Source organism: Notechis scutatus, chromosome Z (genome assembly GCF_049901735.1).
Source record: "Notechis scutatus isolate UNSWTSFEM ecotype Mainland chromosome Z, rNotScu1.2, whole genome shotgun sequence".
NCBI lineage: Eukaryota > Metazoa > Chordata > Lepidosauria > Squamata > Elapidae > Notechis > Notechis scutatus.
In genome coordinates, this window is record NC_142025.1 from 139771514 (window position 1) to 139785541 (window position 14028).

Consider the following 14028-nt stretch of genomic DNA (forward strand, 5'->3'; position numbering starts at 1 on the left):
TTGTACAACATAAAGTTAAATTCATTTCATATGTGTAAAAATGCACATATATAAAAATGCAACTATCTTTAAAACAAAAATAATGCCCTTGTTTGCTCTTTTGCACTTCAGTCAATTTTACGCCTTCTCTTTAACGCTGCTAAAATAAAAGATTACTAAAAATTGCTTTATATAAAAGATACTGAATGATAAAGCAGTGGAATCCATTGCTTTGATTTTTTTTTAAACAAAAGCCCTCAGCTAAATAGGGAAAGCTAGATAGATAAGGAAGACAATAATTCAGACAATACTATAGTTATCATGAAGGATCCTAGGTGCGTTCCGAACTTGATTTTTTTCTTGCAGATGTTTTATTCTCCGAACTAGGTAACATTACCAGTGCTATAGTTAGCATGATAATGAAAAGTTTCTGTTGGTGTCCTCCAAACGTGTTAGACTTAGCTATTTCTGAACCATGGAGACTAGGGACACTACAGGTGATGAAATCATATCACATATCAGAAAGTTGCCCAAACAGACCAAATGTGAATATTATATATAGTAGAAATTCTGTACGTCCACTTGTCTTTCCACACTTACCTTTGCTTCTAATGTTCCCCCAGCCAGTGACCCAACACTTCTGTCCTGGGAGGAATTTGACGTTGGCATTGGGGATACAGATGGGACTGATCTGTTGGTTGAGAGGAAGTCGCTGCTCCAGCTGGATGAGTGCAATGTCTCCAATCCTTGAATCCCCTTCATAGGTGGGATTGAGAATAATGTGCTTCACAGAGGCTATGATTGAATGAGGCCCTGGGTCGGAAAGCTTCAGTGCTCCAACTAGTACAGTAAAATTAGAAGGATTGTTGATCCTGAGAGGCACAAAGTAAGACAAAAAAAAACCCCTATATGTGACAAATGGAATTATTTTTGGTGCAAAACAAGATGAGTGTTGAGCCAAAAGTCCAAAAGAGATTCTTCATTGGTTTTTTTTTTAATGTACTCTCCCTCCTCTCTGAGAATTGGCTGATTCTTTCTGATTCTACTGGCTGAGTCTTTCTCTGTATCTGCCAGTTCTGCAGTTTTGACTGGGATGAAGGGAAAAATAGCTAGAAAATGAAGACAAATGCAATATCCCATTGGGGAGGAGGGCATGTATTGGGAAACACAAGATACATACACTTTACTAATGTAGGAGGGAGACTGGCTGAACCAGGGGGAGGTATCAAATGGGATAGTCTATATTGGTACAACAGGACAATCTCTCCCTCTTTCCCTCCCTCTCCCTCCCTCTCTCTCTCTCATGTAATCCACACATAAACATATACAATTATATCAAGATAAAATTAAATTTATATGTTTATGCACATATATGAAAATGCATGCAACCATCAAAACAAAAACACTGTTCTTGTCTGAAGTATACATTTAATAGCCTTTCAAATATCCTAAAGGAATTTTCTACTATTGATCAATTGGATTTATGCTTTTATAATTAATATTTTGTTAATTTTTTAAAAAATCCTAGTTGTATAGAAAAAAAACATAATGAAAAAGAACAACAAAATCAGTGAGGAAAATGAAAATGTAATTTGAAAGATAAGCAAAAGATTGCAAAAATAAGAAGTAAAAGTCTTTATTGAGATGCTTCTTCAACTATGAAATTTAAATTAGTCATTATCAAATTTTCAGTTTCATCTCAAACTGATTCAAATGCAGGTTGAAATCAAGTGTTTTAATTTTGCAAGTTCACCATGTGGCTGAATTTTTCTGGGCTTAGAAGCTAATCTTGATTGATAGTATTTGGATGAAAGACTACATGAAATCTCAAATTATTCTGAGAAGTTGAAAAAAACCAGAAGACAACAATGGCTAACCGCTTATTAAAAAACCTACAGGAATCAAGTTCAGTTTGAGGGCATTTTTATCTTTATAGTTAATATTATTGCTCTAATAATATATGGAAAGTGCAAGAACTTGTCCAGAAGGTCATTAAGTATGAAGACTGACTTGAAGCCCATCCCTGCATGATATAAGAAGAAATGCCTTCTTTGTTTTCCTTAATAGCTGCGATTGTAGTGAATATAAAGAATGGTCTTGAAGAACAGAGAAAAGTTCCATTACCAATGCAGTGATCAGATAAATAAGCTTGAGCCCAGGCCAAAAAAGTAGCTTATGAAAATATATCATATAGCCCCCATCATTTACCTGAAGGTAAAAGAGGGAAGAAGAGGAGCACATTCAGAACTGATAACATTCTGTTAGTATAGTTCTACTAAAAATAGTTTTAGATCTACATGGTGTCTATATATACTACCGCATATTGCTTACAGCCATTAATCAATAAGGACTGTGGTTTAGAAGACTGTCTGTGAACTCCACACTGGCTGGGAAGGCACTGGGAGACTTTAGAAGGCTGCGTTGAAACTCTGCCAAGGATTTTGTTTCCCCAAGAAACAGGATTGAAAGATGGCCAGCAGGTTGTAGAGGCCGTACTTACAGACTAAAACAATGTGAGGCTGTGATGATCCACTGATCTGTGACAAGAGAACCGCCACAGTGATGTTCCCCATTCAACTTGATGCTCACTTGCCAAGGCCACTCTCCATCCCGAGAATCTGTACCCCCTACAATCCGGTCCAGATAGCCCTGTTTTCCACAAACTGAGCAAAAAAGAAACATTTACTGTTCCCGGTATTTCCTAATTCTGGATTTTAGATTCTTATTCTTCTATCATCTTAAAATTGCAAACAAAAAAAAATCTGAAATTTAAAAGATATGAATCTATATATTCTTAAGTGTTTTGCTGCCCTATGGCCAACTTCCTGACCATAAGCCCTATTTCCCCTTACTCCATATTTCCATTTTTTCTGTTTTAGTTTTTACTTCCCCTTTGGGCCCTCTCCTCTAGCTATGCTTAACCAAAGACCATTATCCCTGGTGTGTTTTTTATTTAACCACCCATCCACTTTTTCTTCATATTCCATATTGCCAATTCAGGAACCAGGTGTTCTCTTCCAATCTTGATCCCTTTCCAACCTCCTTCACATTTCTTAGAATCCTTTAGGTTCTTCCAACTTTTTGATGCATTTTTGGATTTTTTTTCATGTACCTCTTGAGCCTGGTGATGATCGACTAGGGTGCACGTGGAACATGTGACTAACAACATTCCATAAATGACTTTGACACTAGTAAAGGCAATATTCATTTTTTTTCAGCTTTAATTGAAACTTAACTATAGATATCAATGCCACGATTTCTATTATATAGTTTCTACATGGCTATTCTTCAAAGAACATTATAGTAAAATTGAATATGTTCACATTCCCTATATTTTAGTATTTAGTGGGACAATCTTTCTAATCAATAGCATGCTAACAAGTCAATATGCAAACAGATATAACTGATGCTCACCTCTGGTGGCATAGTTTGGTTCAACATCTAAAAAGAAAGATATATAAAATAATGAGAGTTACAGCTTAGATTGCTATTTTAATACAGTAGAAGTAATTTGGCAACTGCAGTCTAAGTATCACTTATATTTAATCTACTTATTTTATTTATTTCATTTACTTATCACATTTATCTACCTGACATAATTTTGGGTTATGTACAATTAAAACAAAAAAGCAGAGTTTTAAAAACCATTTTAAAAACTCACTAAAACATAAATATAAACAACACCATGAGAGAGTACATTCAAGGTCTTCGATACATTTCACAAAGTCCCGATTTCTATGGGTCATCTAAACCTGCTGACAAAACCAGGTTTTAAGGGATTTCCAGAAAAATCAATGAGTCAGGGCCAATTTTACTGGGTGTGTGTGTGTGTGTGTGTGTGTGTGTGTGAACCCAAAGGGGTGAGTGCCAGGGCACAAAAGGTTCATCCTGTGGGTCCCATCAAATGAAACTTCATAACATAAAGGACCCATAATATTCCCATTCAGCTGAAATTGATGCAATGGGTGTATGCAACTGCAGAGAAGTAATCCCTCAAATAACCATGCCACACAGGGATTTAAAGGTCAAAATCAATGTCTTGAATCGAACCCAGAAGCAAACTAGCAACTGATATAGCCCATGGAACAGAAATGTAATGTCCACTGAAGAGTGCGTATAACTGCTCACACTGTGACCAGGGCATTAATAACAGAGTACAGGTAGTCCTTGACTTATGATCATAATTGAGCCCAGAATTACTTTTGTAAGTCTTGCTGGTCATGAATGGGACACCATATGTCCATGCGCATATAACCTTTCTTGCTTGTTAACCAAATGCCATGACCATTAAGCAGACCCATTATCCACAAGCAGGCTTTTTGCTGGAAACTGGAAATAAACACCAGTTTACAGCAAAAAATGTTGTAAATATAATGAAAAATTGTCATTAATGTGGGTTGATTGATAAGTGCCCAAAATGTAGTCAGGTAATCGCAGAAGGGCTATAGCCATTAGAATTTTGAATCCAGGTCATACATAGCCCTGGAGAAGTCCAGTTGCTAAGTGATTGGTTGTAAGTTGAGGATTACCTGTAGAGCCTACAGGAATAGACACAATTGGTGACCAACACAAAGTTGTGCAAAAGCCCTTCAAGCCACCCCGACACATACTCTTTAAGCAAGAATTGTGAGTCCATAAATATCCCAGAGTGCTCATAGAGTCTTTTTGGAGTAGTGCAAATCCATCCAGTAAAAAATATGGTAAAATATCAGATCTGGAATGCCCTCAAATCCGAGTTATTCAGTTTTGCCAGGGTTAAGCTGAAAATTGCTCTTCTCCATCCAGACTCCCATAGTCTTCAGACAGAGAGGGTATCAACAGCATTGTTTAGTTCTCCAGAGGCAGAGATGTATAATTTGATACCATCAGCATACAAATCATATGTCATCACACAGTGATTGATGCTTTCACAAAGAGGCTTAAATCAGAACTACCAAGAAGTTTGGATTTTGGATGGTTCAAACATGGTTTTGTCAATGACAATGAAAATAAAATATTTCAGAACAATAAGAAGGTCCACAAATGTTGAATACTGTCACAAATTCATTAATTGAGTGCCAGGCTGACTCACTAGGTGAAATACTTTCTTTTTAAAGTTTTCTCTTTTTGGACAGCAGACGTAGAACATAGACATACCTGGCAAACCTAACCCAACAGACAACATAACGCAGTAATACCTCATTTGTGCCCTAGGCCTGTCCCTGCATGACCCAAAGTCTGCTCCTCCCAGGCAAAGTTTCTTCTAAGATATCGTTGAGCTTCCTCTTAAAATGGGGGTGCCATCTGATGGCTATCTCCCAAATTAGGTTCCCTGCTTATTAAGTCTTGATGGTGACAGTAGGAAGCTCTGAGTTGCCCTAATATCCCTTAAAGGTTTGGCGTGGGGACTCCTAAAGTCAATTCTAATTAAAGTGTTGACTGTGAAAATTAAAATAATGATTAAAACATGCCCATAGAATAATTATATGTCCCACATGAAAGTACAAACATAACTGTAATGAAATCAAATTTAGTTGTTGTGCTGTTCGTCTCAGTTACCCAAGCCTGCTAGCCAAATTTCCCCCTCATCTTCCCAAAACAGAGAAAAGAAATTGTACACTTTGTTTTTAAACATGTTTCATATTAGTGCCTTTGAAAATTTAGTAAACCTTTCAGAAGCTTAGTACTGCATTTTGCTAGGGAAAGGAGAGGAGAGAAAAGGAAAGGAAAAGAAAACAAAAACCAGAAAGTCTAGTTGCCTCTTGAAAAAAAAAGCACAAAGGAGAGGAGAGGAGAGCCCTGGTGGAATTTTGGCATTTAATCTAGGATATTGCATATTGCTTGTCCCATCTCTCATTAGTGAGAAACATTTGTTTCTACAGGAAGTCCATCAATACTTACTTGTCATCATTTGCAGAAGCATCAGTAGCAACAGTCTTCTCCCTAGCCTTTGCTGGTGGTGGCCCATAACACCACTGCTGATTTCTTTGTTTTCTTCCTTCGTTTTCCTCATACACAAAAAGGTAAGATGTGGTACTCTTACAAAATAAGAAGATTAATTTAGGCTACTCAGACTTTGGATGCTTATATATATATGCACGCGCACACACACACACACACACACACACCCCAGAAGGGCGTATTCATCCTAGGAATCCTGCCAGATCTTGGTATTTGCCTGCTGGGATAGTTACAAAACCTGCTGAGTAAATGTATCTTACTACTGCTTCCTTCCTTTCAAGTTACCCATTTCCCTATTTCTAGGTCTATTGTTCTATCAAGTCAGTCCAACTACTAGAATTTTTTCTTTGCCAATCATCTTCCTTATGATCCATAATACGACCCGTTTTAAGCCCAAATATACAATACAATATACAGTGCAATCTGTATGTGTATGTTTTTCTTACTCTGACTGCAGCTAGGAGTTCCTCTATTAACCAGTCAGTTGATATCCTTTCAGCTTGTCCAACCTTCCTTTTCTTCCAAAGCTTTCATGGCTCTAGTATTACATTTAGGGTTATTTGAAAAGTAGCTGAGATGGGTGATCATTTTTTTTTAAAGAAATTGATCTATAATCAAATGACACAAAAATATCTATTTTAAAAATCTATTTTGCAATGATCAGTAATGACCTTACTGATCATTACAATCTTGTATCAAGATTGTATCCTGGAGTAGGTCCCATTGGATTCTAGTAGACTTTGCTTCGAAGCAAAACGGGGGGCGATATATAGGGAATATCCTGTTAACCAAAACTTTATAAGTTGCTTTCGATATGTGGAATAAATGATGAGACAAGTGGTTTAAAAACAATATAATGATTACTTGTCTGCAGCTTTGAGCTCTACTAATCAATATCATATCATCTATGGCTATCTACAATACTTAAGCTTTAGTGATAAGGAACGTTTTCAATCTCAGCCCTTGAAGATGGGATGATTGCTTACCCAATTTAATGTCTTTTAGCAAATCTAATTTGAAGATTTGATCTGAATTAGGATGATTTTCTAAACCAAATTAATGATTCGAATATGATTTTGCCTTATTTACATGCCTCTAAAATAATCAATATGTATTTATATTTTTCATTCCTATGGTGTGAAAAATGAAACAATAGTCAGCATTCCATTCGTTTTTGAAGCAAATCTTTATTTATATTACATTAAGCATTCCAGTAAACTTTTAGTAGATTGATTTTTCTGCTACTAATGTTTTTTTGTAGGGCAATGCAAAGGCTGATGGCAGAATTTTTTTTATTGGGATAGAATTCTTATGGAGGAAGGAAAAATGAGTTAGTCCTACCTAGCAACAATTTTAAAATAATGTCCCTCAAATTGGTGCTTCCCAGAAGTGTTGTGACTAAAACTCACATGGATATGATGACTAATAACTGTGTTGGTTAGGAATTCAGAGAAAAGTTGTTACAACATTTCTGGGGAAAACATATTTCACTTCATAGGATTTTTATATGGTCTGCAAAAAATCCTAATAGCCCCTGGAAAAAAAGTTATTTAATTGGTCATCTGATATTTTGCAACCCAAAATGAATACAAATAAATCTATGATTCAATTCTACATAATCATGATTAGTAATATTCTTATGTACATGTGTGCATACATAATTAATAATTATTGAACTATATCATTAATGGGAAGCCAGCTAGAGAGACAGTTGAGTTAATGGATGATAAGATAATGAAAATATTAAGGATGTACTATATATTGACCATACAAGGAATCTGAATGGATTTTCTCTCTCTCTTTTTCACATGAAAAACAAGTCTGAAGTGATATTTTTAGAAGTAGAGTAGGAGGGATTGTGTAAAATATGCTCATAAAAAATGGGCATTCTCTCCAACATTTTCCTAAATTTCTGGAGGAAAAGATTTTAAATTCTGTGGAGGAAAGAAAGCATGGCCAGAATGGCTACATTTAAAAAAAGCTAAGAATCTTTGCTAAAAAAAAATCAGCCTAGAAAACCTTTTGAAAACAATAGACTGAAGGTTGAATATAGAAAAGAAACAATTCAAAACTGATTTTTTAATTGGAAGAATAAGCCAATGCATGGTCAATATTTGAATAATGTAGAAGGAAAAACTGATAAACCCTACACAGAGTGTTAAAGAAAAAAAACCTGAAAGCTTTATTTTAGTGGCACAAAAACAAAAGCCTTGCCAATTAACTGCATGAAAGTAAGCATGTAGTAAACAACTGCAAATGTCACTTTTGTAGTGAAAAGAATGATAAGCAGTTGCAGCAAAATTTTTCAAACTGACTATAAGCAGCATGATGATCAAGTTGGCAAAATTATTTGTTAGAAACTTTGCCAAAAGTTTGCATTCAAATGTAGTAAAGCCTACTAAGAAGATAGTTTAGTTGAGAAGGTTTTGGAAAATGAACAGGTTAAGGATTTATGGGACTAAGACAGTGGTGGCAAACCTTTTCGGCACTGAGTGCCGAAATGGGAGCATGTGCATGTGTGTTGGAAACCAAATGTGCAGGAGTACCAGAAACCAGAAGTTTAGCAGGCCATTTGGTCTTCCGGATTCTAACACAGATGCACGCATGAAGACCAGCTGGCTGGTGCGTGCATGTGCAGCGGGGAGCTGCTCTTCCAGTTTCCTGCACTTCTGCATGTGTGAAGACTAGCTGGCTGATACTTCCATTTTTGTGAAGATCTGCACGTCAGAACCCAAAAGAGCAACGGGTGACAGCTGGCATGCCCAGAGAGATGGCTCTGCACGCCACTTCCGGCACATATGGCATAGGTTCGCCATCACGGGACTAAGATCTTGCCATCTTGTTTATAACATGCTTGATATAACTAATTATAAAGATGTTATTCCTAACAATGTCTACTTCACTAATGTTGCTATTCTGGGTGATGATAGGCCTAGGGAAAAACAATTGGAAAACAAATTACAAAATACTGGGACTTGCAGATAGAATTCCACTTTTATCTGTGATCATCCACCATTTCTTAATATTAATCAGTGGAATGATTTGCCTCCAGAAGTTGGGGGCACACCAACACCACAGATTTTTAAGAAGAGATTGGACAACCACTTGTCTGAGATAGTATAGGGTTTCCTACTTGAGCAGAGGGTTGGATTAAAAGACCTCCAAGGTCTTTTCCAACTCTGTTATTCTGTTCTGTTAAATTGAATAACCATAAGAAAAGAAATCTGTGGTAATTCCAATTGTAATTGGCGCTCTTGGAGCAACACTAAAGGACTCCCTTGATTCTGGAAATATTGAATTTATCAGACCAGAACACTCTACTTTTACAAAACCAAAACCAAACCTTTACGTTCTTGGTTAGGATTTGAATTACTAACTTTCCACCAGTCTCAGATTGAGAATCTAAAAATAGATTACCCATACATTGATGGCCATACTATCAGGAATCACCAGGATGAAGCCTACAAGTACCTGTGCATTTTACAGTTGGACAACATCAAGGAAGGACAAGTTAAAAATATGATTATTAAAAAAGATATCCAAAAAGTGGGAAAATTGATGAAAACATAATTAAACAGTGGAACACCATCAAGGCCATCAATATCTGGGCCCTACTTCTGCTGGAATTATTAAATGGACAGTTTGGCCTGAAAAACAAGAAAACTTAGGACTGTTCACTATGTATTATGTTGATAAGAGTACACTTGCCCCATAGAAATAAAGGCAGTGACTCACGTCAAGTCAAACAAACTGTCAAAGAAGAAAAGCAGGGATTAGCTGATTACATAAAAGGCAGTTAAGAATAAGCATTAATGCTGGTTAAAAATTAGAATTAACTGAATGTACAGGAAAGAAAACACAAATATAAAAAAGTAATAACATAGACTTCTGGCAAGGAAAATATTACGCGTTCAATTTCTACAAAAAATTGAAAGGAAAATGAATAAAGATATGAATGAATGAATGGATCATTAAAAAAGAAATGGAAGGCTTGGTTTTGGTTGCTCAAGACCAAGCTATTTGAACTAATGGAATCAAGGCTGGAATAGAAAAGTCATCAAATGATTCAAAGTGAAGACTGTGCAAAAAAGCAGAATAAAGAATACATCTATACTTAACTAATGCAAAAAGATCATACAAATTGATATAATGCAGTTGCCAAAATAATTCAGTGGATTATCTATAAATATTATTATGTGGCAGTGATGAAACATTGTAGGAAGATATAGTTGAAAAAAATAGATGAAAATGAGCAGATTAAAATATTTTCAAATGCAAACTGATAAAATCTTGGCATACCTTATATTTAACTGTGGCTGATATGATAATAACAATAGAAGATAACAAATGGGAGAAGTTCAGAAAATATCAAGATCTGAAAATTCTAGTTAAAATATTATGGCAAAAACTGGCAATGGTAGTGCCACTGGTTAATGGCACATTGGATGCCAGACCCCTTCCCCCAAATATTCGATGGTACTTAAAAAATCTGCTCATTGACAAAATTTCCATCTGTTAGTTACAAAAGGCCACATTGCTTGGTTCTGCACATGAAGCCCAATACCAGCTAAAGAACTGACAATTGTAATTTCACATTGTTTTGAATATATTATAATAATACAGATAAAATTGCCTAATCCAGTGGACATCTGGCTGACTTTATGATGAACCATAATAATAACAATAATTTGCATTTTTTACAAGAATGTTGATGTAGGCTAATATGAAAGAGGAGAGTGGGAGACACGATGCAAATGTAGGAATTATGCACAATCGGGCATTTGTGGCAAGCTGAGATGTTAAAATGAAGAAAGACATAAGATGATATCATGCTACAAGCTTCTCCCTTATGTGCTTGTTTACAACAATGTGACACAAGAACCAAAGGAGTGAAGTTTGCAGTGTGATGCTGTGATGCTGTGACATTTTGTCATTAGTTCCTCTTTCCTCTTCGAAGGACACTCATGTGCATGGCAGAAATAATGCAATAAATTTATGACATTCCTTGAATCATTATTTCTTTTTTTTTTTGAAAATTTTATTGATTTTTAAAAACAAACATAAACAAACAAAACATAAAAACATAAAACATCTTTTTTGAAAGCAGCTTGATCCCGGGTTACATCTCTTTGTACAAACACAAATTCAAGTTCATGCTCATTTTTATATACCATTCCATATCTTATTACCATTCTACATTTTCTATATAGCTTCTCCCCTCTTTTAACTTTCTTAATTTTATTTTATTTATTTCATCTCAATTCAGATCATTATACTTATATTCTTTGTCTGTCCTGTTTCAGCTGTCTATTATCTTTTCTCATTAAACACAATTTCTCCTGTAATCAGTGATTGGAGTATGACGCCTTTATATCTTTCCCCTAAAATTATAACACTTAGTATAATACATAACTTTCGTTCAGATTCTGCTTGGTACATTCTAAAACTACACACTGTATTTTAAAAAAAGAAAAAATTATGAATATATAATATAATTAAAACAACAATCCATACCAATTCAATTCTATCGTTAATATTAATATTTATTTAAATCTTAAACATTTTACACATTACTTTTCAAATAGGTATCATACTTCTATGGGAACACTTATAAACTTTCCATAGTTATTTCCCCCCCACTTCACTTATATTTTATAAAACATTGAGTAATTAAAATGTTCCCATTCCTTCCTAATTCAATTCTCTCATTTATTTCTTTTCATTTATTTTGTTCACAAAAGTTTCACTGAATTATACTGACTGTTTTATCCCACTTTTTAATCATATGTTATTTCCAATTTTCTAACATTATTTCTAATACAAATATAACAATACAATCTTATGTACCTTTGCAGAATCGCTTTTTCAGTTAAATTTTCACCCATTATCTCTGAATAAGTCCTGTTTCTTTACATCTTGCTCCAAACCTTTGTAACTTCTCTTCCCATCCTTCCTCCCTTACTTCTTCTCTCTCCCCTTTTTACCCCCTTGTCTCTCCACCTCCATTTCCCTCTTCTGTATTCCCCCTTTCTGTTGCTTTCTAACATTATATCCACTTTTCACATTATTTTCCCCTTTTTTGGTTGTTTTTTTAGGTCTTAAATTCTCCATTCTCTTTCCCCCCTTTCCCCTTTCTTTCCCAGATAAAGTTACTTGTTCATTAAAGATGGCTTCTTCTTTGTCCCAATCTTCTTGTTGCGCAGTCTTTTCTTGTAGTTTCTCGTAAGTACAGATCGCCATTTCTAAGAATTGAAAAACAGAGGCAAAAGAGCCCTTCCCTTCTTGTTTCTCTTCTTTATATTTTTTTAAATTAAATTTTCAGTTCATCCACAAGTGATGCCATTGTAAAAAATTGTAAACAGCCACCCATTGTTTTTTAGTCATTCAAATATAATTTCCAGAAGTCCCAAAGTCACCAAGCAATCCAAATACACACAAGCTGTTTCTTTTAACATTTTCTTCTTTTTTCACTTTCTCTTCCTGGGGTTACTATTTAGTTGCAAAGTTCCAGTTAAAATGTATCTTTTAGAAGTCTTATTAAGATTTAACTTTAAATTCTTTTGAATTCCAGGCAAACTCCTCCTTCCAAATCCTGCCCTTATTCTTTTCCTCTCCCTTCCCACTTATAGCAAAAAAAGAATTTTTTAGTGTTCAGAAATCTTTATTGTCCCCTTGGCATTTAATTATATTTCCAGTTTAATTACCTATTGGTGCCAAAGTGGATTTTTCCGATTTCTCATTCATCTCTCTTCGCTGTCAACATAAGGAAGGAGAGTGAAAAAAAAGAAACTTTCCCTTTTCACTTTCATTCGCTGCTTCCGAGTCTTCTTTGGGAGCGATGTATCTTTTATAAAATTTAAATTCCAGGATACCTTAGTTGTTGCTTCTTATCCCGGTCAGCCAAAACTTTCACTTCTTAACTTCCTCCTCCACTTTCTTTTCCGGATGAGTGCTTCTTTGAGGCGGCCATTTCTGACCGCCGCTCTTACCGCCTTCGGGAAAGGGAGTTTAGCCAGCTGAGGAGGAAAGATGCAGCTTTCCTCGACCCTGCTGGGATCTCCCCCCTCTTCACCACCTCTACGGGGTGGCTTAGCCCCGAAGCCAGCTGACTCGGGGTGCTCCAGCGGCGAGCCCAGGCAGAAACTGCACACGATCACAGATTCCTGCGTGCCACCGAAGCCCTGCAAACCGGAAGTCCCTTTGAATCATTATTTCTAACACATTGATTTTATTCCTATGCTTTATAGTTTGGATTTTATTTTTTGCAATTATTGTAGCATCTTAGGTGGAGCAAACATTAGTAATAACATAAATGTAAGGAAATTTAGATGATGAGAAGGAAACAGGTTTTCACACAATATGCTAAACTGTGAAATTGAAGTTCTACTAAAAGAAACTGATGTAGAAGTTTTGAAAAGTGGACTAATCAGTTTATTTAGGATTAGGTTATCAATTACTGCTAATATTGATGGCTCTTATTATTTCCTAGACCAGGGGTCTCCAACCTTGGCAACTTTAAGACTTATGGACTTCAACTCCCAGAGCTCCTCAGCCAGCTTTGCTCTCTACCAGCTTTAAACTCTTGGAGTTGAAGTCCACAAGTCTTAAAGTTGCTAAGTTTGCAGAACCCTGTCCCAGACCATAATGGCATACCTTAAATACTGGTTCCTAAAGGCGGCAATAGAATAGTTATGAACTTCCCAGATGAATCAAGTTGTCCATTTTGTGTAATAAAGTCAGAACTAGATGAGCTGACGACAAATCCAGCAGAGATTTTATATTTTTATAGTAGTCATTGACAATATGAATTATGGACCCAACATTTAATTATACTAGTCTTTCATGCAGTATATAGATCATCATCTAATGCATCTTCCTTCTACTGTATATTGAATGAATCTCTATCATTTAAACAACACAGTTGTCTGGTTCAGTGTATCTTTCCACATTGCTTCCAGATGGGCTTCAGAAAGCTTTGGAGTGGAGCAAAGAGAAAAAACCATGGTTTAGATAAGGATTACATAGATCAGTGAGAGGACGATCAAGTGGCAATTCTGGGAAGGAGAGACTGAGGAAGATCAATAGAACCAAGTTTAGCAAGTGGATTCC

General features: G+C 35.7%; 1 protein-coding gene across 1 annotated transcript in view; it reads right to left on the minus strand.

Annotated features, from left to right (window-relative positions):
* LOC113418600 (serine protease 27-like) overlaps positions 1 to 14028 on the minus strand; it is a 56123-nt gene that overhangs the window by 8521 nt on the left and 33574 nt on the right. Inside the window, exons 2-5 of the mRNA XM_026677582.2 lie at positions 5860 to 5996; positions 3394 to 3420; positions 2480 to 2642; positions 580 to 851 (exon numbers count right to left, since the gene is read on the minus strand). Coding sequence (XP_026533367.1) covers positions 580 to 851; positions 2480 to 2642; positions 3394 to 3420; positions 5860 to 5971 — 574 coding nt within the window. The 5' untranslated portion in view covers positions 5972 to 5996. The remainder of the gene's footprint in view (positions 1 to 579; positions 852 to 2479; positions 2643 to 3393; positions 3421 to 5859; positions 5997 to 14028) is intronic.